At 40.6% G+C, this 25,261-nt stretch overlaps 1 protein-coding gene across 5 annotated transcripts in view; it reads left to right on the top strand.

Annotated features, from left to right (window-relative positions):
- The window catches only part of CDK8 (cyclin dependent kinase 8), a 73,156-nt gene extending 50,354 nt beyond the window's left edge, over nucleotides 1-22,802 (top strand). For 2 of the 5 annotated variants that reach the window (XM_005902189.3, XM_070380499.1), the window contains 9 exons: nucleotides 2,754-2,811; nucleotides 5,079-5,210; nucleotides 12,071-12,214; nucleotides 14,700-14,769; nucleotides 15,574-15,646; nucleotides 18,213-18,310; nucleotides 18,978-19,056; nucleotides 19,174-19,332; nucleotides 21,526-22,802. In XM_005902189.3, coding sequence (XP_005902251.1) covers nucleotides 2,754-2,811; nucleotides 5,079-5,210; nucleotides 12,071-12,214; nucleotides 14,700-14,769; nucleotides 15,574-15,646; nucleotides 18,213-18,310; nucleotides 18,978-19,056; nucleotides 19,174-19,332; nucleotides 21,526-21,651 — 939 coding nt within the window. In that variant the 3' untranslated portion in view covers nucleotides 21,652-22,802. The remainder of the gene's footprint in view (nucleotides 1-2,753; nucleotides 2,812-5,078; nucleotides 5,211-12,070; nucleotides 12,215-14,699; nucleotides 14,770-15,573; nucleotides 15,647-18,212; nucleotides 18,311-18,977; nucleotides 19,057-19,173; nucleotides 19,333-21,525) is intronic. The other 3 variants (XM_005902190.3, XM_070380498.1, XM_070380500.1) reach the window with 3 other exon arrangements.
- The last annotated feature ends 2,459 nt before the right edge of the window (nucleotides 22,803-25,261 follow it).

The raw sequence follows: 25,261 nt of genomic DNA, 5'->3' as shown, positions 1-25,261 counted from the left end.
TTCTAATTATTGCCTGAAGTTTTGGCCCCAAACCCTAATACCAGGCAAGACTTTGACAGAGAAACTGTTCCAAACCAAGGCTCAGAACCAAGCTGCTTGGGACATGGCCAGTCCATTGAGTGTATAATAAAATGAAGACCAAGAGGGTTTTTTTTTTCTCCCTTTGCCTAGTAGCAGGCTAACCAGTACCATTCACCCCAGGGCTTCTCAGATCTGAACCCAGCTGCTGAATGAGTAAGAAATCAAAAGAGGGAGTTTTTCCACTCTATCTAGAATAGAAGGAAGAAAGAGATGCCCCTTTGTGCTTGTGCTTTTGCCAGAAACGGAAGTAATCTTTTAGGAGCACTTGAGTGCTAGCAGAATCCATCACAGCAAGCCGGATAATCAGCTGGTTACTCTGGAGGAGAGCGTGGTGTTCGGGATGCGGTGGAGGAGTGATGGGTGGTAGAAGAGTCTCTGACTCTTTAGAATCTTTTAACTGTATGTGGCCTGTTTATAGTCAGAGTGTATTCGCGTATTATATCTTTAAAAGGCGAGTGGAGAACCAGACGTTGCCAAGTAACACAGAGGAAAGGAAAGTTGTTGTGGCAGAAATACAGGGCCAGTACTGACGTGGTTGTGAAAAAGGTCTGACTAGTCACAGAACAGGACAGTCAGGCAGCACACTTGTGGCAGGGCCGTGCCCTGGGGTAGGGAGTCATCTTGGAGCCGAGCTTGCAGGTGCCTGGCGTCCCACCATGAAGACTTCTACCCATTCACAGCACAGGTGGGGAGGGGCCGTGAAAGGTGAAGCCTTTAAGTAATAAAGCACAAGGAAAGGGCTCAAAGAAACTTGTGAAAGAGTTCATCCCTACCTGTCACTAACCTTTTTTGTTCTTCTAGTCCTTATTCGTGGCACATTTTTAACCCAGTTGTATTCACAGTGTGTCTATCATTTTCTGTTCCACTGTTTTCCTGATTATTTTCCCCTGTCACTGTGGAAGATTTTAAGCAAGGGGGTGACATGATCAGCTTTGTCTCTTTGGAAGTGAGCCCTGGCGATGCTAGAGAAGCCAGAGTTGATGGGAGGAGAATCAAAATGGGGTTCAAGAGATGTCTCGGGGCTCCTGCCCTGATGGCCCATGAGGAGAGAGTTCTAGCCCAGATGTCAGGTCCCCTCCTGAGCCCCACCCCCAGTCAGGTGGAAAGGCTGCCTGTGCCTCTGGGAGGGCCCACCCCTGCCGTCACATTCCACAAGCCTCCCTGAGCCCTGGTTTGCTCTGGAGCAGAGCCTCATCTGGTGTCAGCGATGGGCAGTGCTGTTCGTGGTTGGCAGCTCCACGTGGCTCATGGGGAGTGTTATCAGCCCTGCACTTCCTTGTGCTTGCCCTGCTGTCTTGGGGCAGGAGCGGGTGTGATGAGAGAGGTTCTGGAAACGTTTTCTTGAGCAGAACATAATGATCATGACTATGGTGATACACATCCGTTTAAAGCTGGCTGTATAAATCACTCTCAGCAGGGCATGTTGGGAAGGGGGTGGCTCTGCTCAGGGACAGGCTGGATCCTTGCTGCCGCCCCAGCTCATCCCTCGCACTCAGAGCAGGCCAGTCACTCTCTGGTGCTGCGTTTCCTCATCTGAAAAGCTGCAGAATTTTCAACCTTTGAAATGTGTGCACTGCCTTTTCAGAAGTGTCTTTTCGCTGAGGATAAAGAAATAATTTTGATCTTTGGTAGTTGGTAGAGTAATGTCCTGGAAGTCACATTTTGTCAGTAATAGCATAGAGGCTGTTGTTAAATATGGTCAGGGGAGCCTGTGACCTGGTTCCCACTGTACACAGCCTTCATTAAGATCTTTAATTTGATCTTCAAGATTGCTTTGATCCGTGTTTGAAAGGGACTGAGCTCAGGTTTCGCTCTTATTTGGTAGACTGATAGAACTGCAGTCAGGTCAGGCGGACAGCAGGCTGGCGGCCTGAGAGAGATTGTGGCCTCCACCTTCCCTCCTCCTCTGCCTTCTTCCCTTCTCCCTTTTTCCTAAAGAAGGGCAGCCCTTACATTGCATGTTAGTGTGGTAGATACACCACCATAACGGGTTTTAGATGACAGTTAATCTTGATGTTTTTAGACATTTAAAAACTGTTTGAAGTATTACTTTTGTAAAATCTCATTTTAATATGTTAGTTTCCTTTTTTATTTAAAAATGAGAACTGTTCAGGTCATGGAAAATTTCTACTACTCTGCTAACTCATTTAGAAAAGACTCTTACATTGATTTCTCTGTAATTTGTTTGAAACATAGATATATACTATGTGGTTTCCCAAAAAAAAAAAAAAGCTATCAGGTGGCCCCTTCTTTGTAATTAACTTGCTATTTTAATAATACAGTATTATATTATATATGAAGATACATTTCCCCTTAAAGTTGCAGGGCGTTTTATATAATTGAAAGAGTTCCAAGGAAGCAGAGCATTGTAACTTTCTGCCAGATGTTCCACAGTAGTGAAAGCAGACTGATAACAGCGCCAAGAAAAGCCCTCGCTCTGCCTGGAGAAAGCACTACCATATTTGGCCTTCATGAAGTTGCATATTACTTGGCATACACACACACACACACACACACACACACAAAGCTTCTTTGGTGACTTCCTGTGTTTGATTTTAATTTTTGAGTAAATGTGGTTTTTTTAAAGGTGGATTTATGTTATATTGGCGTATTGTCTATTTAAAAGAAACCACTACTGTCTACTGAAAAAAAACACTATTTTGTTTCCACAGAAACCTGCTAATATTTTAGTTATGGGTGAAGGTCCTGAGCGAGGAAGAGTAAAAATTGGTATGTTATATCTTTGATAAGTCACAGCGTAGCACTCTTTTAAAACTTTTGCAGGCAGCTTTATCACTTCTAATTTTTGCTGTAATAATATGCGTTTATTCATATAGTTCCATGTGATCGAAGCCATTTCTAAAGAGTATACATTAAAAGTGAAAAATGTTTCACACTCTCAAAAGGTGTCAGACAATCTTTAGAGACTGAAGTGTTCTAATTATAAAATAAGCCATGTGAGTTTCTTAGAAACTTTTTGCCTTCATTAAAAATAGCCTGTAGAGGTGAGTGGCTTCTATCCCTGTTAGAAGCCAACCTCACCTTTAGTCCTAAGGGCGTACAGCAAACTACTAATCATACCATCCGTTCTGTTTCCCTGAGCCAGGTCGATCCGAACATATCCTTCTGTTAGCCTCATCTAGGTCAGGGATTACAAGCTAAGAATACCACTGAGGCTGGGTAGGTTCTAACGAGCCTTTGCCTGAAGGGAAAAGAATTAACGAGCTTTCTGTGCCTCTGCATGTTTTCTAATAGCTCTGTTTTCTTATGTATCAGTGCAAAATTTTACCCATTTCTGGTCTGATAACTTATAAAGATAGAGCTAGATTTATTTATCCTATTTTTTCATTGTCATTTCCAAGTTGTGTTTGTGACATTTATTTAGTTTGTGTGTGGATAGAAGAAATGTAGTAACCAAATTATCTTAATTTTAAAGCAGCAGGATTATGGGAGTATATAACAAAATAAATAGGAATTTCTGATTGCCAAATTTAGTATAAATTGGGATTATTAGCTGATTTGTACCACTTCACCAGCAAAGAAAAACCCAGGTGTTCCCAACCCTTCTTTCCACCCTCCCCTTTAAATCCTCCAATCCCATTTTCTCCTTCTAATTAGACTCGGAAAATACCCTTGATATAAACTGCAAAATTCTTGACAAACATTTGATGCATCTCAGAATGCTCCTAGTCAATTGGCTTGCTTTAAGAATCAGGCCCTGTCGGTCCTTACGTAGCGTCAAATGCCTGTTAGGTCCTTAGGTGTGCATTTAGCAGATTTCATCCAACCAGCGTGGTGGCATCAAATTCAAATGTAAGTTCAAAGCATGCACAGTCTAAAAGACCCAGCCAGACAGTATTTACAGATGTGTTTGCTACTGTAAGACTCGGGGAAAATTTATATATTAAAAATAATCTCATTTGGAATTATTTCTGTGTCACATGTATGATGTTGACAGGCTTGGGGGATATCAATAGCTTAAAGTAGTCACACTTAAGATACATTCTTCTGTAAATCAGTATTTAGTAATCCGACTCATGGTTTTAGTTCTTTGCCACATTTCTGTGTTGGTTTTTTTAACCTCTATAAGTAGATCGATTAAGGCCTGCTTCATTAAAAATGTGTATTAGGAGAGCAAAATCCAACAAATGGTGGATGAATCTTGAAATTTTTGAATAGGTGGTATGACTAGTGATTGTTCATTCAATGTGTATTTGGCAGCTCTGTGTAATGACACTGTACTTGATGTTCCAAGGGATAGCGAGACAAAAATGTTTTTATCTGTAAGATCATGGTTCGTTAGGACAAACAGCTGTGCCTGAATAACTGCACTACATAGTAAACTGTGCGAAATGCTGTGAACTGTATCTCAGCACAGCTCCAGCTCTGAGATACGAGTTGTTGACATTTGTCAAATCAGTTTCTTCTGCCCTCAGTTTCCTCATTTGAAAAAGGAGGTGATTGAATTATATGATCTTTAAAGTCTTTTCCGGCTTAAAACAAACACAATTCTTTAAAACTAAAGAAAAAACTCAACCCAAATAAATGGGGGGAAATAGTGGTATTGTCATACTGTACATCAGCTTATACTAGTGAGCATGCTTACTGATGCAGATAACGGGAGGCCTCACCCTAACTGATCTAGTTCCCTGGTACTTGTGACCAGTAAAAAGAATGAACATGTGGCTGGCTGCACAGCCCTGTCCCCCTGGTGGTAAGACAGATGGAAAGAAATCTGCCCGGAGTAGGGTCACCCTGGACCTCAGGCAGCAGAGTGAGTTTGTAACCCAGTGGCAGTAGTTTGCAATGAATGAAGATCTCAACCTTGGCTTATATTTAGACTTCTGAAAGGGGTGAGATGTTTTGTTGGTTTTTCTCCCCGCAGAATTCACGTTTTTCGTATCTTACTAAATAATAATAGTAAAATTAGAGTCATCAATTACATTTGTAAAAATCTATTTACTTATCACTGTTGTTATTATTATTATTTTTTACAGCTGATATGGGCTTTGCCCGATTATTTAATTCACCTTTGAAGCCTTTAGCAGATTTGGATCCAGTAGTAGTTACATTCTGGTACCGAGCCCCAGAATTACTTCTTGGAGCAAGACATTATACCAAAGCTATTGGTGAGTAGAACTGATTGAAGTTCCATAACATTTTTAAAGTGGCCTTGTTGTTGTGAAATATACATATGTCTGTATATTTTTTAGGTCAAGTGATACAGAAAATTATAAAAGTAAAAGCAAAAACTAACATAAAATTCTACTGTCTAGAAATACCATCATTGGCATTAGGGGTATACATTCCAGACATCTATTTCTGATAAATAAACAGATGCTAAAAAGGTTTTTAAATAAATGGGCCCATACTGAATTCTAAGTAAAAACTATTTTAAGTTTAATTTTAGGTGGAAAAGAGAAATAAACACAATAAAATTTCTGAATCATTGAACTTCAGACAAATACTTCTTTTGCCAAAAGAAATACTAGCTTCTAAAAGATTTCCCTTAAAATTAAGTAAAAGAAGATTATGAAAATAAGTAGGAGCTGAGAACATGGTCATTCACTTTTCAGTTTTTATTAGTATTATCTCCCTGTATGAAGAATTAGGAAATGAGTGCTCTTCTACTTGTTCCCCCACCAGCCTCTCAATGTATAAGCTCTCTTAATAATATCGGTCATTATCATCATCATTGTTACCACTTTGTTGATGTTTTCTGTTTGCAAACCATAATGCCCACTGTTGATTATACTTAACTACATATTGTAGTGGACTTGATATTCAGCTACCACCTTTTATCATAGCTATATCACAGTCCTTTTATGACATCTTTATTCTGCTTCATTTTATTTGGTGGAATTTCATCAAGTAGTTTTTTCTTATGTATTTTGTCTTTCCTTTTTTCACGCCTCTGTTTTTGTATGTCTTTATTGCTTACTTGTTCTACGTTCTCCAGAATGATATTAAACCCATTTTTATTTTATTGGATAACTCCATCCCCAACTCTTATACTTTGCTCTACTCTGGATTGATTTTCATCTTGCTTTTTCCTTTTTTGTTCATCTGGGTTGGATCTGTTTCATTCTGGATTTCAGTATTTCATCCCTTACTTTGCTGTGGAATATTCTCAAGTAACCTGTCTTAGAGGTAAATTTTCTAGTTCTCTGTTTCTGAAAAGAAAAATGAGTTTGTCATACTTTACAGTTTGGCAGGGACTAAAGTTACAGGTACAGAGTGATTTTCCCTCAGAGTTTGGTGAGGCTCCTCAACTGTGCTCTGGCGTCAGTGTTGGTAATGGAAGGTCTCAGGTGGTGGTGGATTCTGTGGGGTTTTGTGTTTCCTGAAAACAGAGGATTTCTCATCCTTGTGTTTCACACTGATTTGCTGGCTACCTACAGGCCCATTCAGTTCGAAGTTTATATCCCCTGTCTGTGGAAAATTCTCTTTGAAGTAGACTTGATTTCCTCCTCTGTGTTTTACTTCTCTCTTTCCAAAGCTGAATGTAGGCAGATGTCGGATTTCTTGGACTGGTACCCTTTGTACCACTTTTCTGCTCATGTTTTTTTACCTTTGTCTTTTTAATTTCTAAGAACCCTTTCTTGTTCTCTTGTTCTCTGTGTTTTCTTTGTAGTCACTCTTCATTGATTTGTCTTAGTCTCCCTTTCATGTGGTTAGTATTCTTCAACTGTTTGTTGACCCTTGATGTCTCTTTGCATTCAAGACTCAAGTTACAGAACACTGCTTGGGAACTTAGTGTGCATGGATCGGAGAGCTCTGAGGCTGGCAGGCTTTACTTTAGAGTGATCCAGCCAAGAGCAGCCATTAATGGAGAACCCTAAATGCCAGCATGTGCGAGTCTTTGCCCTGAGGACTTTCAGATTCTTTAGGGAAAAATCCTCCAACCTTCAGCCCAACTTTTGTATACCTCTCAGGGAATTTGGGAAGCGGGGGAGGTGGGTGGTCCACAGTTCAAAATATAGTCTTTGTATTTGACATTTCTTCCCTGAGTTGTGCAGGACACATCTGCTTCCCATCCAACAATAATACTGTGGACTGGGGCCTTCTCTGAACTGTTTCCAGAAACATTTTTATCTGTATCTCTGCTCAGTCAGGTCTGCACACATGTCTTCATCCAGGTCTTAGTCACAGTTCTCCTTCTTCAGGGAGAACGTCGTTGGTCACACCATCCACCTTCCCCGTCCTGGTAGTAGCTATATGCAGTGTCTGAAATCCCCTAACTGGGTGGGCCATGCCCAGGTGTCACCGCTGGAGGTCATTGCCTACATGGCCCCGGGTGAGAAGTGGTTCCTTGCCAAGGGAATCCCTGATGGTCTCTTTCCGTGCTCTGTGTTACTGGGGCTTTGCTGTCACTTCAGTATGTATTCAGAGGGGGAAGGAGCGATGGTTGTACTCTTTCCCTCATAGCAATCTTGAAATCAATGTGTCTTTTTTCATAAAACCTTTTATGTTCACTAATCTTTATATCTGCTTTGAGATCACATTTTACTGTATAGAAAAATAAAGGCAGATTATTAGATATGGGACTTTGTGCTATTGTTGCAACCTTTCTACAAATCTAAAATTATTCCAAAATAAAATATTTTATAAAAAGTCAGCTAAGGAGGAAAAGTAAAGATTACTGAAGCTAGTCCTGTTTTTCAGTGTATATTACTACCTAAACATACATTTGATTATTTTTTTTACAAGTGTATTCTAAATGCTTAAGCATGTAAACTAATATCATACATAGCTTTTTTTTCCACCTAGAAAATGAATATTTAAAAGCAGTGCTACTTTTGGTAAGACATATTTAAAGACTATACAAATAAGAAAGTAATTACCAACTTGTAGCTGCTATTAATGGAAAACTTGAGACTGAACTGATATAAATTGAAGAGAAAATAAACTATCACATAGGTTTGTGACTCTGGCTCATCATTTATCTTTTTCTTTTTTCTTAAGAAACCCATTTTTCATTGTGAGCATTGAGATCTGAACAAGCTGTTACCCTCCAGAGCAGTTTACCAGTTCTAGGTCAGGGCTGTTCGTCACAGAGCTGGACTCACCAGCTATTAGATAGATTGCTTTGTTCAAATGGGTGCCTATTTTGGGTCGTAAGAGGCCTTCCTCCTCATTAACATCAAAAGTTATTGGATAACTATTAGGCTTTTTAAACTTGGAATGGAAATTATGAAAATTATGTCATTTACTCTTAAGGGATCTCCATCCATTTGAGAAACAGAATGAATATGTGTGGAAAATATGTTGCCATCTTTGAATAGCAGAAGCCTAGCCCTCTGACTTGTTGCTTTAGCTCTGCCACTCTAGGGGTCAGAGGACAATGTGTCCTTCACAGCCTCGTTTTCTGAAGACAAGGATTTAGCCTACATCATCTCTCAATTCCCTTTAACTGTAAGCGTTCTGTGCCCTTGGATAGACTCCACTGCCTTCTGGGGCAGGAAGAGCACCGGGGACTAATGTGGGGCAGGAATTGAGACCAAGGTCCGTGCCAGCCCCCACGAGCACCTGGCCGGGCCCAGAGCAGCCCTGGAGGATGCTTTCCTCTAATGAGGTTTGACAGAAAACAACAAAATTCTGTAAAGCAATTATCCTTTAATAAAAAAATAAATGTTAGTAATAATATAAAAAACTAAAGTGATAACAACTGCATTAAAAAAATTGCACCAAAAAAGTAATGATGTAAGATCTTACAGATTGCTTTTTTATTTGAGAGACAGAAATCATACATAAATCACTTTTATATACATTTTTAAGAATAAAGACTAGAATCCACAAGTGAAAAATGAAACTTCTACCTTGCTTCCAGTCTCTCCTGCACCATTACGTTCCTCCTACTCCCCACGTGGGTAGCCTAGGGGTGCGGTGAGGTTCTCAGCAGGGCCTCCAAACCACTGTCAGTGCACTTTCCTAGCACTTGGATTTCCTGAAGCAGATAGAGGAACCTTTGTGGTTGAACTTACATATTATTAGCTGAATATGTTCATTTTAGTGACATCACTGAGAAGGCTTAAACCTGCCAGTGGAGTTAGGTGGGTCATGTTAATACTAAGGTACTAACAGGCAGCAGGAGAGTGTGGGGGAAATCTTAGCACATGAGCCCGCCTGTTCCCAGCCTTTCTGCAAATAAGTCTAGGTGCCATGGTCATTCACTCCCTTATAGGAGACTCTGAGCCGAGTCATTAAACCCGAGAGAAAATGATAGATTAGTCAACGGAGATAGGCTCGTTACACATGGGGACAAAGTTTAATTCAGTTTTGAGTGTTGACGGTTTTATGTGATTGACTTTGTGGAGAAGGGTGAAAGAGGGGAATCAACTCTTCAGTTGTCACTAAATGGCAACTCACTCCAGTATTCTTGCCTGGAGAATCACAGGGACGGTGGGGTCACACAGAGTCGGACACGACTAAAACGACTTAGCAGCAGCAGGGCAGTCTTAAAAGTTTTTCTAAAGTAAAAACTTCGGTAAGACGGGGAGAATGAGAATTTACTCTTGCTACCAGGCTCCTCCGTCCATGGGATTTTCCAGGCAAGAGTATTGGAGTGGGGTGCCATTGCCTTCTCCCTACATTAAGGTAGAGGCTTATAATTACTGATTAAAACAAATTTAATATATATCTCTCCTTCCCCCGATTTGGGTCTGCGTAGCCTGCCAGTTGGTGTCTACTTTGCCTGGTTAGCTCTGTAGCTACACATGAGCATTACAGAATTTGAGAAGTATATGGGGTTTGTGTGTTTTTAATTTGAAAAGTTTTTCTAGAAGAAATTTGACAGGTGAGCAAGAAAGGACTTTTCTTATGAATTCAGCACAATCTGAAAAAGTAGGCAAGGTAGAAGAAACTTGTTGACAAAGATTCAGAAATTTATCTGAAGTAACAGCCTGATCAGCGAACTCAAATTCATGATTATTGTCTGGGTCAGTATTTGAAGGAGGGAAGGATGGTGAAATTGATAACAGGTGAAAAATAATAGAAACGACATGAAGAGAGAAGTTATATAGGGTAAAGTTAAACAAGTTTCAGTATTTTTCCTACTTTCTTGACTTTTCTTTTAAAGCAGTGTCTACTGAGGGTAGCTAAACTACTTACTTACTGTTCACCTTCCTTTACATGTTTTATTTTCTTTGTTGGGGTTTTTCATTACCAGGCTGAGTTGACAGAGTGTTTCTTAGGTGCCATGAGTAGGGTTTTAAAGATGCACACTGACCCACAGGCCCTCTCGGTGACCCCACTTAGCTTGCCTACCTTCTTCCTTTGGATTGAGACGATCAAAGGTCACCTTTCTGTGGGGTTTCCACATAAAAAGCATAATCACAAAATAATGAACTTTCCCGTTTACTTCCTGGCTTATATTTCTTGAGGAGACTTTTTCATAAGGTGATGTTGGCCTGATTTGGTTCTCTGATAGGGGAGAAAACTGATGACCAGACAGCGTCATTTTTGAAATCACTTGCTTATAGTCTTGCTTGTAATCTTAAAGTAAATAGAGGTTTAACTAATTACTTTGAAATATAAGTGTGGTAATTTTAGATGAAATATGTATATTCCAGTTTTAGATTTTAGGAATTTCCAGTTATTTATTAATTAACATTTTTCCCCTCACTTTCTATTTAAGTGACCATTATTAACAGGTCTGAATAATCAGCTTTAATAGTGGTTTTAACTGTCCTCCTATAGTTATTTAGGGCTTCCCTTGTGGTTCAGCTGGTAAAGAATCTGCCTGCAATGTGGGAGACCTGGATTCAATCCCTGGGTTGGGAACATCCCTTGGAGAAGGGAAAGGCTATCCACTCCAGGATTCTAGCCTAGAGAATTCCATGAACTGTAAAGCCCATGGAATCACAGAGTTGGACACGGCTGAGCGACTTTCACTTCACATAGTTTTTATGTTTGCCACAGGTATTGGTTACATCAGTGAGATACCGTTTACTATAGTCTGCTGTGTGCACAGCACTGTCCTGAGTGTAGGGAAGTTGCCATTGCTGGTTTAGGGATTTGTTAAGGGTAGAAATGGAGTATCTGCAGCTTCAGATTATAAATTGGCATATTTATCTTTCTAATAGTTCTATTAGTAGGAATTTAATATGAATGAAAGTTAGCCTGTATCTTAAAGTAAGTGAAGGAAATTGGTTGTATACAGAGGAATCCATTTGCCTGGCTTTTAAGTAATTCTTATGAAGTTATAGCCTCTGTGCCTATTGAAAGGTAGTATTCTGCCCCTTGTTTTCTTGTCTTTTAAACACTTAAACTTGCAAAGTCTGACACTGCTATAGCATGAAGAAACCCTTTGAACAGAAAGTCCTTCCAGCAGAAATGCTATTTTGTTAGAATATTTAAGGTCAGGCCTTGTCTTTTTCCTGTTGGAACAGCACCTTGCTAACTAGTGCTAACACAGGAGGATAATTATTAAACTTTACAAGCTAATAAGTCCATAAACTAGATAAAAAATTAAAAATGTGTTTTACCTCAAAAAATGGTGCTGATTGATTTCAGCAAGTATGCCCAATTTCCAAGGCTGTTTGGGTTTTCTGTTTGTTTTTTTGTTTGTTTGTTTAGTTTTATTTATTTATGGTTCCTATGCTCTGTGTGCAGCTTTGTATGTATTTCACAGATAAGGTAATGTGTGAAGCACTTAAACTCACCAAAAATTTTAGATAATAAGTTTGATTGAACTTGGAATGAAACCACTGGGTGGGATGGAGGTATAACAAAGAATGAAATACGGGTGGATGGGGTGGGAATATATATTTACAAACAATATTTTTTATATTTATAATTGCTTAGGATTTAATATGACTTATTAGGGGAGAAAAAGAATGAAAAAACACTCCCTGCCAAGATAAAGATGCATTTTCTTTTGGAAAGAACCACTTTATTTTCCTCCTTTCTTTTTCTTTTTTCCTTTCTTTATTTTTTCTTTTCTTTTCTTTTTTTTTGTTTTTTTTTTTGTTTGTTTTTTGTTTTGAAGATATTTGGGCTATAGGGTGTATATTTGCAGAACTACTAACGTCAGAACCAATATTTCACTGTCGACAAGAGGACATCAAAACTAGTAATCCTTATCACCATGACCAGCTGGACAGAATATTCAATGTAATGGGATTTCCTGCAGGTACACATTATATTTTTGTTTTTGTTTTTAAATCACTGTTGTTTGAACTTAGATGTCTTCATTGAAAGGATGTGTATTTTTAGCTGATGAAAGCTACTCTTACTCAATTCTTTATATTTATGACTTGCATTAATCAAAGACCCAGAGAAATAGCAAGATTTGTAGAGTTCACATATTAGCATAAAAATATTTATGGGTTTCTTGAATTTGAGGAGTGTATTTTTGTTTCATTTCGGTTTTTGGTTTTGTTTTGTTTAATATTTAAAATGATAAAATATTTGAAATATCTGCGTTTAAAAAGTGCCTTTAGTTCTCACCATTGGCAACTGAATAGAATTCAGGAGCATGTCTTTTTGTCTGACAGCACTTAATAATAATGTCATTGTTTGGTGTTTGAATACAGATTTTGAAGACTCTTTCTACTTGAAACATATTGTATTGAATCATAGCATTTTTTGCTCTATAACCCTTGTCAGTAAGAACATTCTTTCCAGTTAAAACAGGTAGGATGTGAGTGAAGGCCCAGCCCTGCACAGCGAGCGGGCCTGCTCTGACTGCCGCCGGGAGGGGTGTTGGGGCATCTCGTCATGGGCTTTAGAGCTCCAGCCCCAGCCCAGTCCTTGTGCGACGGAACAGGAGTCCATTACTCTCCATTTGAAACGCCTGCATAGTTTTGGCTAGTCAAGTACTTATTGAAATAATAAACAAGTTTATTATTAATAAATATATATTAATAACTTAAAATATCAATAACTTATTATTGAAATAATAATAAGAAACAATATATTGTTTCTTATTAGGAATTTTTCTCAGGTCGGTGGCTCAAAACTAATAAAGAAATATCTGGGAGTTATAATTCCACATTCCCTTTAATTATCAGTAAGTGCAAAATAGCTACCTTTGTCCAGAACTGATCAACATTTCTACAAAGATTGCTTTGTTGAGATGGGAGTTTCATTTGTTCACTAAATATTTATTGAGCACCTGCCATGTTTCAGGCACTGAGTTAAGTGTAAAATATTGTTGATATAATAAATGTGATTCTTGCCCTCTTGGAGTTGACATTGAGCCGCTTTAAGTAGAATGTTGAAAGAATAAGAGTAGTTTGAGTAGGTGGAGAAGAATGGCCTTTTCTTCCCACTTCTGAATGCACTCATCATTTCAGGGGTCCCCCGAGGAAGGAGCCTGACTTACAGGGCCTTGGAGGAGGGGCAGCCTCCACAGGAGATGGTTCTGAAATGGTTGTTAGGGTGTGGTTCCACAGTTGGGATCCGCTTATAGGGAATCTGAAAACCAGGCAATAGAATTTAGATTTGATGCGCTAAAGAAGAAGAATCTATGATAAGTTCTTGAGAACTAGTGCTGTGATTTGTGTTCTACTTTAGAAAGGTTTTTATGGCAGGGGTATGCAAAAATTTAAGAGGGGTAACTGAAGTCAGGAAACCAGCTCTGACCTGCAGCAGTACTCCACATGTAAAGTGATTTGGATGGAGAAGAAAGGATGGTATAATTTTTTAGAGTAAGCCTGTAATTGGAAGAAAAAAATAAAAGATTATCTCAGGATTTCTATTTGAGAAATTGACAGAAATAAAGAAATTGGAACAAGGAAGTAGTCAAGGAAAAAATTCCATTTAGGAGTTTAAAGTATGTATTTAGTTTACAATATGTGGTATCTGGAGGCTAGATAGCAGATATTTTTATAAGCCAGTTGAGAGAGAAGCTAACCTCTGGAGGTCACTTAAAAGCTGAGGTGCCGTGAAGCTACCTGGTAGAATGTGGGCACTTGTGGCCTCTCAGTAACGCCTCTTGATGGGGACAGCAGGTTTCTCAAACCGCATGTGGTGTTTGAGTAACTAATGCCAGCACACCTGACCAAGACTTTTCCACCTGATGGGTCCGGTAGCTGGGGTTGCTTTTGTTGTTGTTATTGAAACTAGCCCAGGTTCTAGCTGACTTGTTCATATGCTCGTATATCCTACTCTCTGTTTCAGACAGCTGTAACTGCTTACCTTGATTGCCACGGAAAGCAGTGTATTTAATAAGGGGAGCGTAAGGAGGGCCGTATAAAAAGGACAGCTTACAGCTGCTGAGGGGGAAGATACTGTATTTATTGTTGAAAAGATCGGTTGCTGGATTAACCAAGACATGACGGGACAAAAATTTTACAGATAAGAATAGAACAATTTAATAATGGAAATATTTGTTTATAATTTGTTGGTGTCTTAATATAGAAACTGAGATGACTTATAGTAAAACATAGAGAAAATAGACATTTAAAAAGTTTAAAAAAAAACAAGAGAGAACACAACGTATGGAGAATGCATGTACAGTTAAAGATGTTTACTGCAGCTCACCATTTATTCAAAGTCTGTACTTTCAGGGAGGTTAAAATGTAGGACATGTAATGAGAAGTGAAGTCACCTTTATTAAAGTTCTTGACAATAGGAACCTAGACAATATAAAATTGTATCAATGTGTTTCACAGATAAAGATTGGGAAGATATAAAAAAGATGCCTGAACATTCAACATTAATGAAAGATTTCAGAAGAAATACGTAAGTTGGCAAGAAAATAGACTGTTGATTTTTGCTTTTCTAGAATACTCAGGATCAGATTGAATACTCAGCATGATAGAATACTTGACAGAAGACTAGTCTGTTAAATAATTTTACTTATTTACTATAATAAATGTTTTTGCATTGTGGTAGTCTTCATTTCTTAAGATGTTTGGTGATACAAGAAGGTGAATGTCTAATAGCAGCAGCTGATTTGGATATGAGGGGAAAAGTCAGTTCATTTCTTTCCATATTTGTTACTTTCTGGAAGCTCTTTGTCTGTGAAAGGTATCACAACTGAAGCAGTAAGAGACTGAAACAAACCAACCTTTGCTGGTAGCCACCTGTCTCCTCCTGGGTTGGGTTGTAAATTTAAGCAGGTTTTTTAATAGAGAAGAAGAAATGGTTCATCTATTTTCACAGCAGGATCAGGGGATTGGGACATGCAGTTTACAGACCTATATGACAGTGTTTTTAAAATTTGTATTTATTTTAAGCTTACTAGTAAGGCTGAGTTCAACTCTTGACCCATACGTTATTTAAGATCATTGTTGCGATAGCATTCATGTGAACAAAAGCTAAGCAGTCTGTATGTTATTCATGAAATTATCTTGGCATTTAATCAGTGGTGTCCACTTAAAAGTGATTGTGGGAGTCCTGAATGAAGTGTAAAATTGATTTAATACCATTTTCAGTGTATGTTCTGTGTTGGTTATGATTAAAATAATTCTGTTCAGAGAATTTTACCCAATGTAAAATTAATCTCAAATCTAATGTAGATATTTCATAGTGTTTCTCTTTCAGGTATACCAACTGCAGCCTTATCAAGTATATGGAAAAACATAAAGTTAAACCAGATAGTAAAGCATTCCACTTGGTAAGTTTTAGAGAACAGTACTAATGAACTATATTTTTCCCACCTGTTTAACCCAACCTGACTTTTTTTGACTCAATTTCTGTGGTTACTTAGTATTCTTAGAGTTCTTTAATAGTAATACTAATAGAGAGTTCTTGTTGGTGTGTACTAGTAATGATATCCAAACCCAGGTTTTTCCAAACCCAGGTTTGACAGCCTTAATGTTTGGTTACATTTAATTTTCTAAAGACAGTCATTGAACCAAGTCTGTCACTTTTTTAAAATTCTGTTTATTGGTTTTCATCAGTTATTTTAAAATTTCAAAGAATCAAAATGAAAACAGTCTTACTGTTCTGAAATAAGGTTTAGAGATTATTTTTTATTTCAGTCCTTTGAAAGGTTGTTTACAGAATTTTAACTCCCAAGGTGCCACTTATAAACGTAGCTGTTACAGGGCCTTCAGGGCCGCTGTGCGTTGTGTGCTTTTTCTGGGAGAGTATGAGAGATGCGGTGTGTAGATAGTGCATAGTAGGAAACTGATTTGAGCTAGGATCGAACTGTGCACTATCAAGGTGACCTGTGACATTATAGTCAACCGTTGTCAAATTTGTTTACAGTGAAATTTCCATTTTTACATTAAAGCAATTAAAAATGTTTTTCAGGTTTATGTTTTTCAAAGAAAGTAATATAAAGGAGGATTGAGGGAAGCAAGTTGTATTTTGCTTGGCTTAAAATTCTTTTAGTCCTTTTTTCCCAGTATTTTTAAGTGAGTTCATTAAACAGGAATTTCTCTACTTTGAAAGGATTAAAATTTCCTTTAGTACCAGGCCACTTGGCAAATATTTCTTCCATTTCTGCTTTTTCTTCTCCTTCTACTCTTCTACTTCTGCAGTTATGTTTTATCATGTCCTGTATCATACATTTCATATCTAATCAGCAACTTAAAAGACAGTGCTCAACTGACCATATTACTACACAGTGTATTATTATCCAAATCATGGCTTCCTATAATATACTTAAGATAGTACCCAAATTGGAAGGTAAGTTAGATCCTTCAAAATTACGGCCTTATTTATTCTAACAAAATACTGGTGACAGTGGTAGAGCAGAAGTCCCGCTTTAGGGGGATTGCCTCACCATCCACCCCGCTTGCTGCTGCTCATTCTAGTCTAAGGCCTCTCACCACCCCCACCGCTGACACTCCAGAGACCAACTTTCTTTTCCACTCACCTGCTTGTTTTTGCTAGGGTAACTGTCTTGCATAGTCCCATCTGAAAGCTCTAATGTAATTTCATTAAACCTGTGGAGTGTTTTAAGTAGCAAATCCATGCTTTTCCTTTCAGTCTCAAAATAAAATTATGCTTCTACTGAAATATCAGCTCATTGAAATTAAACTGTCACCATCTCAACATTTCATCTGCATTTAAACATATCTCCTGTCCTTTTGTTCTTGATTGTCTCATCTCCCACCATCTCCACATGTTCCATGGTTTTCAGAGTGTGTCCTAGTCCAGCAGCACAGTCATCTGGGGCTGTTAGGAAGTGCTCCTGGGCTGTTCTGGAGTGCTCTGAAGCCTGGAAATCATGGTGTGAGGTCAGAGATTATAAGCCAAGAGACCACCATTTAGATACTATCTTAAATAACATGTTACATCAAATGTTCTACTTCATAGAGCCTATAGTAAATTATATTTCAACCAGAAGATACTGAATTTTCACATTAGTGTGACATTTCTGTAAGTAATATTAGTTATGATGATGATGATAGTAATGGCTAAGACTTATGTAGTGCTTTCTTTGTGCCCAGCACCATTATAATTGCTTTCTACATATTAACTCATTTAATTCTGAAAATAAACTGTTTTTAACCCGTCTTTGACAAACGGGGTTACAAAGTGGTTAAGTAACTTGTTTCAGAGTCACTCAGCTAATAAGTGTAAGGTCAGGATTTGAAGCCAAGCAGTCTCCTTAGAATCTCCACTCGTAAGCACGCCCCTGTTCTCTGTGGTTCTGTGCCAGTCCCCGCATCTGTTTGTAGACCTGGTGCGCACTGTCAGGAGAGCACTGTCCGACCATCTGTGCTGTCCAGTAGGGCAGTCCTGAGCCATGCGCGGCTGCCGAGCTCTAGAAATGGACCTGGTATGACTGAGAAGCTAACTTTTAAAATTTAGTTTAGTTTTGATTCATGTGGATTTACATCAATAGCCACATGTGGCTAGTGTATTTATATTACAAGTTTTCCCTGTAATAGAAAAATAATAACTCGAAGAATTTTAGTCCTGTTCTAAATTGGGTATAGCAATTTAGATAACGTAGGGAAAAGATTGTTGGTTTAGAGTAAGAAGACATGAGTTTAGTTAGTTCTTACAGGAGAACCAACTGAGATAATGAATATTAGAGTGACTAAAATGTGAATTACTACATTATGTGGAATAATTGGGGAACTTGGAGAGGGGAGTTAATTTGGGGCAATAAATGCCTCCCTATTTTGAGGTATTATTAATTAAAAAAAAATGCATCCCACAATGTGCCACAGGTGTGACTATGAGAAGTAAAACAGTGATGTGTTTATGACTTATGGTTTCAGCTTCAGAAGTTGCTTACCATGGACCCAATAAAGCGAATTACCTCAGAGCAGGCTATGCAGGATCCCTATTTCCTAGAAGACCCGCTTCCTACATCAGAGTAAGTGATCAGTTTGTTCACTCACCAGCTCCATAGACGTTTTTGGTGCCTGCTTTCCTCTAGTTGTCAGCTCCAAGTCACCATCGCTCTTTATGGGGACCCAGGGGAATCCTTTTGAGAGGCAGAAAGTGAGCCCTGATGACTGAAGTGTCCTCGGGTTTTACAGCTGGCATGGTGCTGGCATCATTTGCCTCTGTCATTTGGTTAGTGACAGGTTGGTTCCACACACTGTCTGCCTCACCGCTTGCAGTTATGGTTGCAAACTCCACCCCAAGTACATTTGTGTTTCCATTCTTTCTTTCCTTTTAAATGTAGCAGGGAGAGTAAAAGAGAAATGTTTGTTTGACTAATCACATTCCTGCCAGAATCTGTCTCTTGTTTGTGATGATAAAAAAGGACCACTGAGATCAAAGAAGAAATCAGAGTCCTCTCGGAGTATTGTTGATTATTCATACAGTGAGCCGCCCTCCCATGGCCTGCTGTCACGGCAGTGGTTAGAAGAAGGGACTTGCTGTGTCACAGTTGCACGAAAGATGCTTATTACATCACAGATAGGGGGTTTGAGTCCAGACTAAAAGATGAAAGCAAGAAACACTTACATACAGCATTTGAAATACTGGTTAGTATACCAGAAATCGTTTTTCTTTTTCTTTTTTCTTATGATCAGTGTTTTTGCCGGTTGTCAGATCCCTTACCCCAAACGAGAATTTTTAACAGAAGAAGAACCTGATGACAAAGGAGACAAAGTAAGTATTAAAGTACAGTTGGCATCTGGCTTTGTTCGGTGCCCCCATGACTTCTGGCATGGACATCTTTGGTTCTCCCTCTGAGTTGAGCTGTGTCTCTCTGTTTAACCAATTGAGAAGAACCAGCAGCAGCAGCCGGGCAATAACCACACGAATGGGACCGGCCACCCAGGGAACCAAGACAGCAGTCACACCCAGGGACCCCCGTTGAAGAAAGTGAGAGTCGTCCCTCCTACCACTACCTCAGGTGGACTGATCATGACCTCAGACTATCAGGTACTCAGGCTGTCTCTCAGTGACCTGCGTGTCAGTACTGCCTGTGGGCTTGTGAGCACTGGGAAATGCGACGTAGCTAAAGAAAAGACCTGCCTGTGTATGCCAACACACTGATGGGAAGAGCTATGGGCGTGGAAGGTGCCCGGTGGTACAGTAGAGGGGGCTTAGCCAGACTTCGGGTGATTGGACCTAAATTGTGCCGTTGATTGGCTCTGTGACCCTGGACACGGCTCTAGTTTCTCATCTGTATCATGAGCGGGCTCACCTACCCTGCCGCTGCCGTGGGGCAGCTGTGGTGACCCTCAGCATCTGGCTCACAGCGGTGTTCAGGAAGTGGTGAGTCTCACTTCTGCAGCCCCATCCAGCCTCAAGGGGGTGGTTCAGATCTTCTCAGTGTCTTCATTTGTCGGATGTGGGTGATGGCCAGTGTGAGGCTGTAGTCAGGATGAAATGAGACTGTGTGAGCTAATGGCAGTGGCCAGCCGGACCGACAGTCGTTTGATAGATGACACCAGTCACTGTGTTCATTATTATTATCTTCCTTAAAACTCTTAGTAGCGTTCACAGTACGCAGTGAGTACTTGCTGAGTGTCAGTGGTGGTGCTGGGGGTGTCATGATCATAGGAAGAGCTTGTCAAGACTTACCTGTGCCAGCTCTTCTGTCAGTGTGGGACAGACCTTCCTTCCTCCAGGCAGTATGATAGCTGTGAGGTAAGCTCTATTGGCAGGAAATTGGGGCTCATGGAGGTTGAGCCCCTTCCCTCGTTCACCCGTCAAGCCAGGGTGGACTCAGGACACAGACTCAGACCTGCTAGGCGGCTCCCTGTGCATTCTCTCCAGTGACAACAGCAGTTCCTTCACAGACAGACCCGTTCTGAAAACTGTATACCTTGTTCTGATCCTATTCCCATCTGGTCTGAATTCACTGTGGAAGTGTACTGAAAACTTGACCCATGAGAATTATTTACCTACTGAAAGAGATTGTAATAAATGGATAAGGCTCCCAGAGCCTGCGACTACACGTCAGGAATTAGATCTGAACTCTTCGCATGGTTCATGGGGGGTGCAGCCTAGGAAGCCCTGGGGATCACTGTCTGCTGAGTGGTGGCTGTCCTGCGGTGAGCTCAGCGAGCAGGGGCTCCAAGGCAGGCGTCTTGCGAGCTCATGGTTGCTGCTCCTCTCCCCACCTGGGAGACGAGCACATCTCCGGCACACGAGTGTGTTTGCACACAAGATGTGCGTCCTGAGCAGGGGTAGGGGGGGTAGGGGGACTCTAACCTTTGCCACTGAAACCAAGGAAATGCTGCTGTGTGTGTGTGTGTTGACGTTATTGTGGTGGTTTTTATGAGTGATTTCAAAAATAGTATTTCTGACTAGTTTTACATGTCCACTCTCTTTAAAATGTTGTTTTTGCTAGGGTTGGCGGAATTTCGAGTTATATGATTTATTAGATATCTTTGAAAGAGGAAAGTATTAAATTGTAGTTAATCTTCCATAGTGTTTGTTTTGGGGAGCTAATAGCATGAGAGAAACGTGCAGGGCTTTGAATAAGAATATAACCGGTTGAAACTAGAGGTGTTTGACTCTACCTCTTGTGCTGCTTCTAGAATTGAGAATACCACTCTTCCTACATTTCAATAGCTGTAGCTTTACCTTTGTATATTGCTTGTAGCTGAAAAACAAGGTTCATTAATTTATAGAGCATAAAAATATCTAATGCTGAAGAAATAATTCTGTAATTTCCTTTCTTGTATTCATTTCTTATTCTTCAGTCATGCATGGGTGTTGGGAGTTTTCTATTGAAAAAACAAGTATGTAGATTAGCTTTGAATTTCTTCTATGTATACATCATTGAGTTCAAGAGTAAGTGTCCCAGACAAATTATTTATGAGGTAGGTATGAGTAGCATGAAAGTAGCATGTTAATAGAATGAACCACGCAGCACAGGAGTAAGACTCACTTTGGTGTTATTTTATCAGCAGTACTTCTGACCTTCATAAAGAAAGGCTGACACTAAAAGATTTTAAGGGTTTTGTCATTTTAATTCTAAAGCCAGTACCTAGCACAGGACCTTTAAAGTTCTTACTGCTGTAAAATAAGTGACATCTCGAACACACAGAAGCCTTGCTGGCCTGGGGTGCAGCCAGCCCACAGCAACTCCGAGTCACGTCTCCTCTTCCTCTGCTTTTCCAGCGTTCCAATCCGCATGCTGCCTATCCCAACCCCGGACCAAGCACATCGCAGCCGCAGAGCAGCATGGGGTACTCAACTACCTCCCAGCAGCCTCCACAGTACTCCCACCAGACACATCGGTACTGAGCTGCGTCGGACACCGTCCATGCACTGTCGCGGTGCCGCAGGCCGCCTGCAGCTTTTGGCGGGAGCCTGGGATGGGCCATGAGAATGTACTGTGCAGCCACGCAGTCAGATGTCCGGTAGCCAAGTTCCACCGCTTTTCACAGATTGGGGTAGTGGCTTCCACGTTGTCGCTGTCTGGAGTTAGGCTTGAGAATTAAGTGCTAGCACAGTTTGTGTTGTGGGTTTGCTACTTCCATAGTTTACTTGACATGGTTCAGACTGACCAATGCATTTTTTTCAGTGACAGTCTGTAGCAGTTGAAGCTGTGAAACGTGCTAGGGGCAAGCATTTGTCGTCGTATGTGGTGAATTCTTCCAGTGTAACAACATTATCTGACCAATAGTACACACACGCAGAGGTTTAACTGGTACTTGAAACACGCAGTATACATTAACGAAGCAACCAAGACTCAACATGAGATTATTTCGGTACACCTTTCATTTCAGTGTCTTATCAGTGGGTTGATTCATTTTCTACATTAATCAGTGTTCTTTGACCAAGAATATTGCTTGGATTGTTTTGGAAAGTACAAGAAGCCACATAGTTTTTCCAGGAAGGTTTCAAAACTCCCAAAGATTAATTTCCAACTTCTGAGTTTGTTTTTATTTTCAATCTATGACTTGACTGGTATTAAAGCTGCTATTGATAGTAATTAAATATGTTGTCATTGATATAAACCTGTTTGGTTCAGCAAACAAACTAAAATGATTGTCATAGACAGTGTTTTATTTTTCCTGTTGGTGTTGCTGATTTGTGAGCATGCTTTAAGATGAAAAAAGCATGAGTGATAACTTCCTTAAAAAGGTGCGGCATCCGATTCAGATATTTTGTCCTGATTTTAAAGCTGGTTGGTGTAGTGCTACTAAAATTTCGTTCAGTTCATTTTCTTTTTTTAAAACTTGTTCGCACGTTGTTTAGGGTGCCCTTACTTCAGCAAAGAAGAAGGAGTAGGAGAGCCTTAGACTTTTTGAGGAAAAAAGAAAACCTATAACATACAATGTACTGTATCAAACTATTTTACATGAATGACACAAGTATTCTGAATTTAAAAAAAATTGAACATTGTTAAAAACAAGGTGTTATGTAATAAATTTATTTTTCATAAATCAAAATATGGAGTCAACTGTATTTTTATGTACACACAGGTGTTTTATTTTAAAATGTGCCCTAACAAGTGGCCTCTGAGGAAACCTTTTCAGGTGTTTTCATTGATAGTATCTTTTGCCTCCACAATGAAGTGGTGGCCTAAGGTTTAGATATAAATTCGTTTCTCTGTACACTTAGTGCAATAATTTAAGATGAGAAATAGACACTTTTCTAACTGAAAGACATTATAATGAGCCTTCCCTTTCTAGAATAATGCCAGAATCTGTGTTATGCTGAGCCCATTTTGTTTTATCCCAGATAATTATTTGAGAGGGAGTCCCTCCTTCACAAAATACAGAAGATTAAAAACACTAACATATTCTTTTCTTTAAAACTCAATGCATTGAAATAAAAACATTCTAGAACATTTTAAGAACTGAGGGATCCTAAAACTGAGTGGCCCGACCCTCACGGGACGGATAATTTTTGGAAGCTAAGTTTGTGTTTCCGTGTTAGTTCTTCACTCACACAAGGCACAGATCTGAGAGCAGGGCCCCACCTCTGTCACTTCCATAGCCCTTTTACCTGAATTTCCCTTCCACTCTGATTGTCTTCTGTTGTTCTCTCCCTGCCCTCAGTGCCGTGCTTTTGAAACTCATGCACATGAGAATCATCGAGAGCTTTCTGTCTTCTCAGGGCTGGTACCCGAGGTTGATTTGGTAGGCTTGGGTGGAACATGGAGTCTTCGATTTTAACCAGGACCCCAGTTGGCTCTGATGCCCTTGTTGAGGGTTGCACAGGAAGAAGAATGCCCCCAGACTGCTCTAAAGCCTGAGCAAATGTAGCGGCTAAGTGACTCAGAGAGAAGGCTGCTCCACTGTCTTTTCCTTCTGCGTGAACTTCAAAAAGCCAAACCCACTACAACAGGTTCCTCTCTGGGTGCTGGAAACTCTATGGACACGGTTCTCAGATGCTGTTACTCCTTTATCAACCTCGGTTTTCTGGGTGGTGCTGCCCAGGCTTGCCAGTGTCCTCCCCAAGCTGCAGATTCCTGTACTGTGTTGCGTCTGTGACAGATGACACACACACGCCCGCCGTGGTTCTCTGGCTGGCCCCCTGGCCCCGTGTCTCTGTATACCACCTCTTGACACATAGCTGTTTTCGGTCCCTTTCCCCTCCATCCCAAGCCTCCCCTCTTCACACTTGCTCCCTGGCCGCGATGGCCAGATTTCCACCCTAGACCTCACCAGCACATCTGAGCTGTTACTAGGTTCTCTCTGGACTGAGCACATCCAAGTGCAGACTCCTGACTCCACTGTCCCGCCTGCACCTCCGTGACAGATCCTCCCTCCCAGTTGGCCGGGCCACACGGCAGCCTTGGCGCATCTTCACACACACACATGTCCGCTTGTGCGACTTTTCCTGAAGGGACTCCTAGCCGACACCTCCTCCTCTTCCCTGCACCCCCAGTCTTCTCTGCTCACCTCCTCCAGACAGCCAGACCCCTAACTGTCCCCACCAGGCCCCGCACGTCCTCCCGCGTGTCCCCTGCCCCGTCACCTGGCTCCTCCAGCTCCAGTGCAGTCCTGGCTGTCCCTGGAGCCTCCCTCACGGGTGTTGTCTCGAGACTGACACTTGCTGTTCCACTGCACCTGTCTTTCCCCAGCTTCTTTGCTTTCTCCCTCACCTCTCTGAAGTTAGCTCGAATTGTAACTTATCAGAGGCTCCCCTCTCTCCCACCCCCAACACCCCCCCACTTGCTCTCCGTATAAAACTCAGCCTGTCCCTGCCTTCCCCACCAGCTAGCATCCCAACCCCTTGGCGTGGCTTTGTTTTCCTGCGTAGCACTTCCTGTCACCAACACTTGTGTCATGCTTTTTCTACTCCTTGAAGATAAACTCTACAAAGACAGCTTTTTTTTCTTTCAATAGAAGTATAATCAACACACACACCGTAAAGTTGAAGTGTACAGTCTTTTGATTGGATGCCCATGAGCCCGCCTATATGGTGTAATGGAAGACGCAGAGGCACAAGGGCAGGAAACAAAGCTGGTCGCCAGGGACAAGAGTGAGGGACGGAGTTGTTTGGGGGGCTTTTTCCTTTTAACTTTCGGCTGCCACATGTGGCATCTCAGTTCCCCAACCAGGGATTGAACCCACAATCCCTGCTTTGGAAGTGCGAGTCTTAACCACTGGACCACCAGGCAAGATTGGGGTTGACCACAAAAGGACATTGGGGGGTTTCTTTGGGTGATAAAACTGTTCTGTGTCCTGATTTCTGCAGCACAAGTGAATGTGAAAACCTGCAGAACTCAGCAGGTGCATCTTAGTGGTTCTAAATTTTTCCTTAATAAAAAAATAAATAGAAGGGGGAAAAAAAGACCAACAAATCTAGTGTTGGCAAGGATAAGAAACAACTGGAATTCTCATACATTACTGGTGGGAATATAAACTAGAACAGTCACTTTGGAAAACAATGGTTCCTT

The sequence above is a fragment of the Bos mutus genome, chromosome 12, assembly GCF_027580195.1.
Source record: "Bos mutus isolate GX-2022 chromosome 12, NWIPB_WYAK_1.1, whole genome shotgun sequence".
NCBI lineage: Eukaryota > Metazoa > Chordata > Mammalia > Artiodactyla > Bovidae > Bos > Bos mutus.
This window is presented reverse-complemented; position numbering and strand designations above follow the sequence as displayed.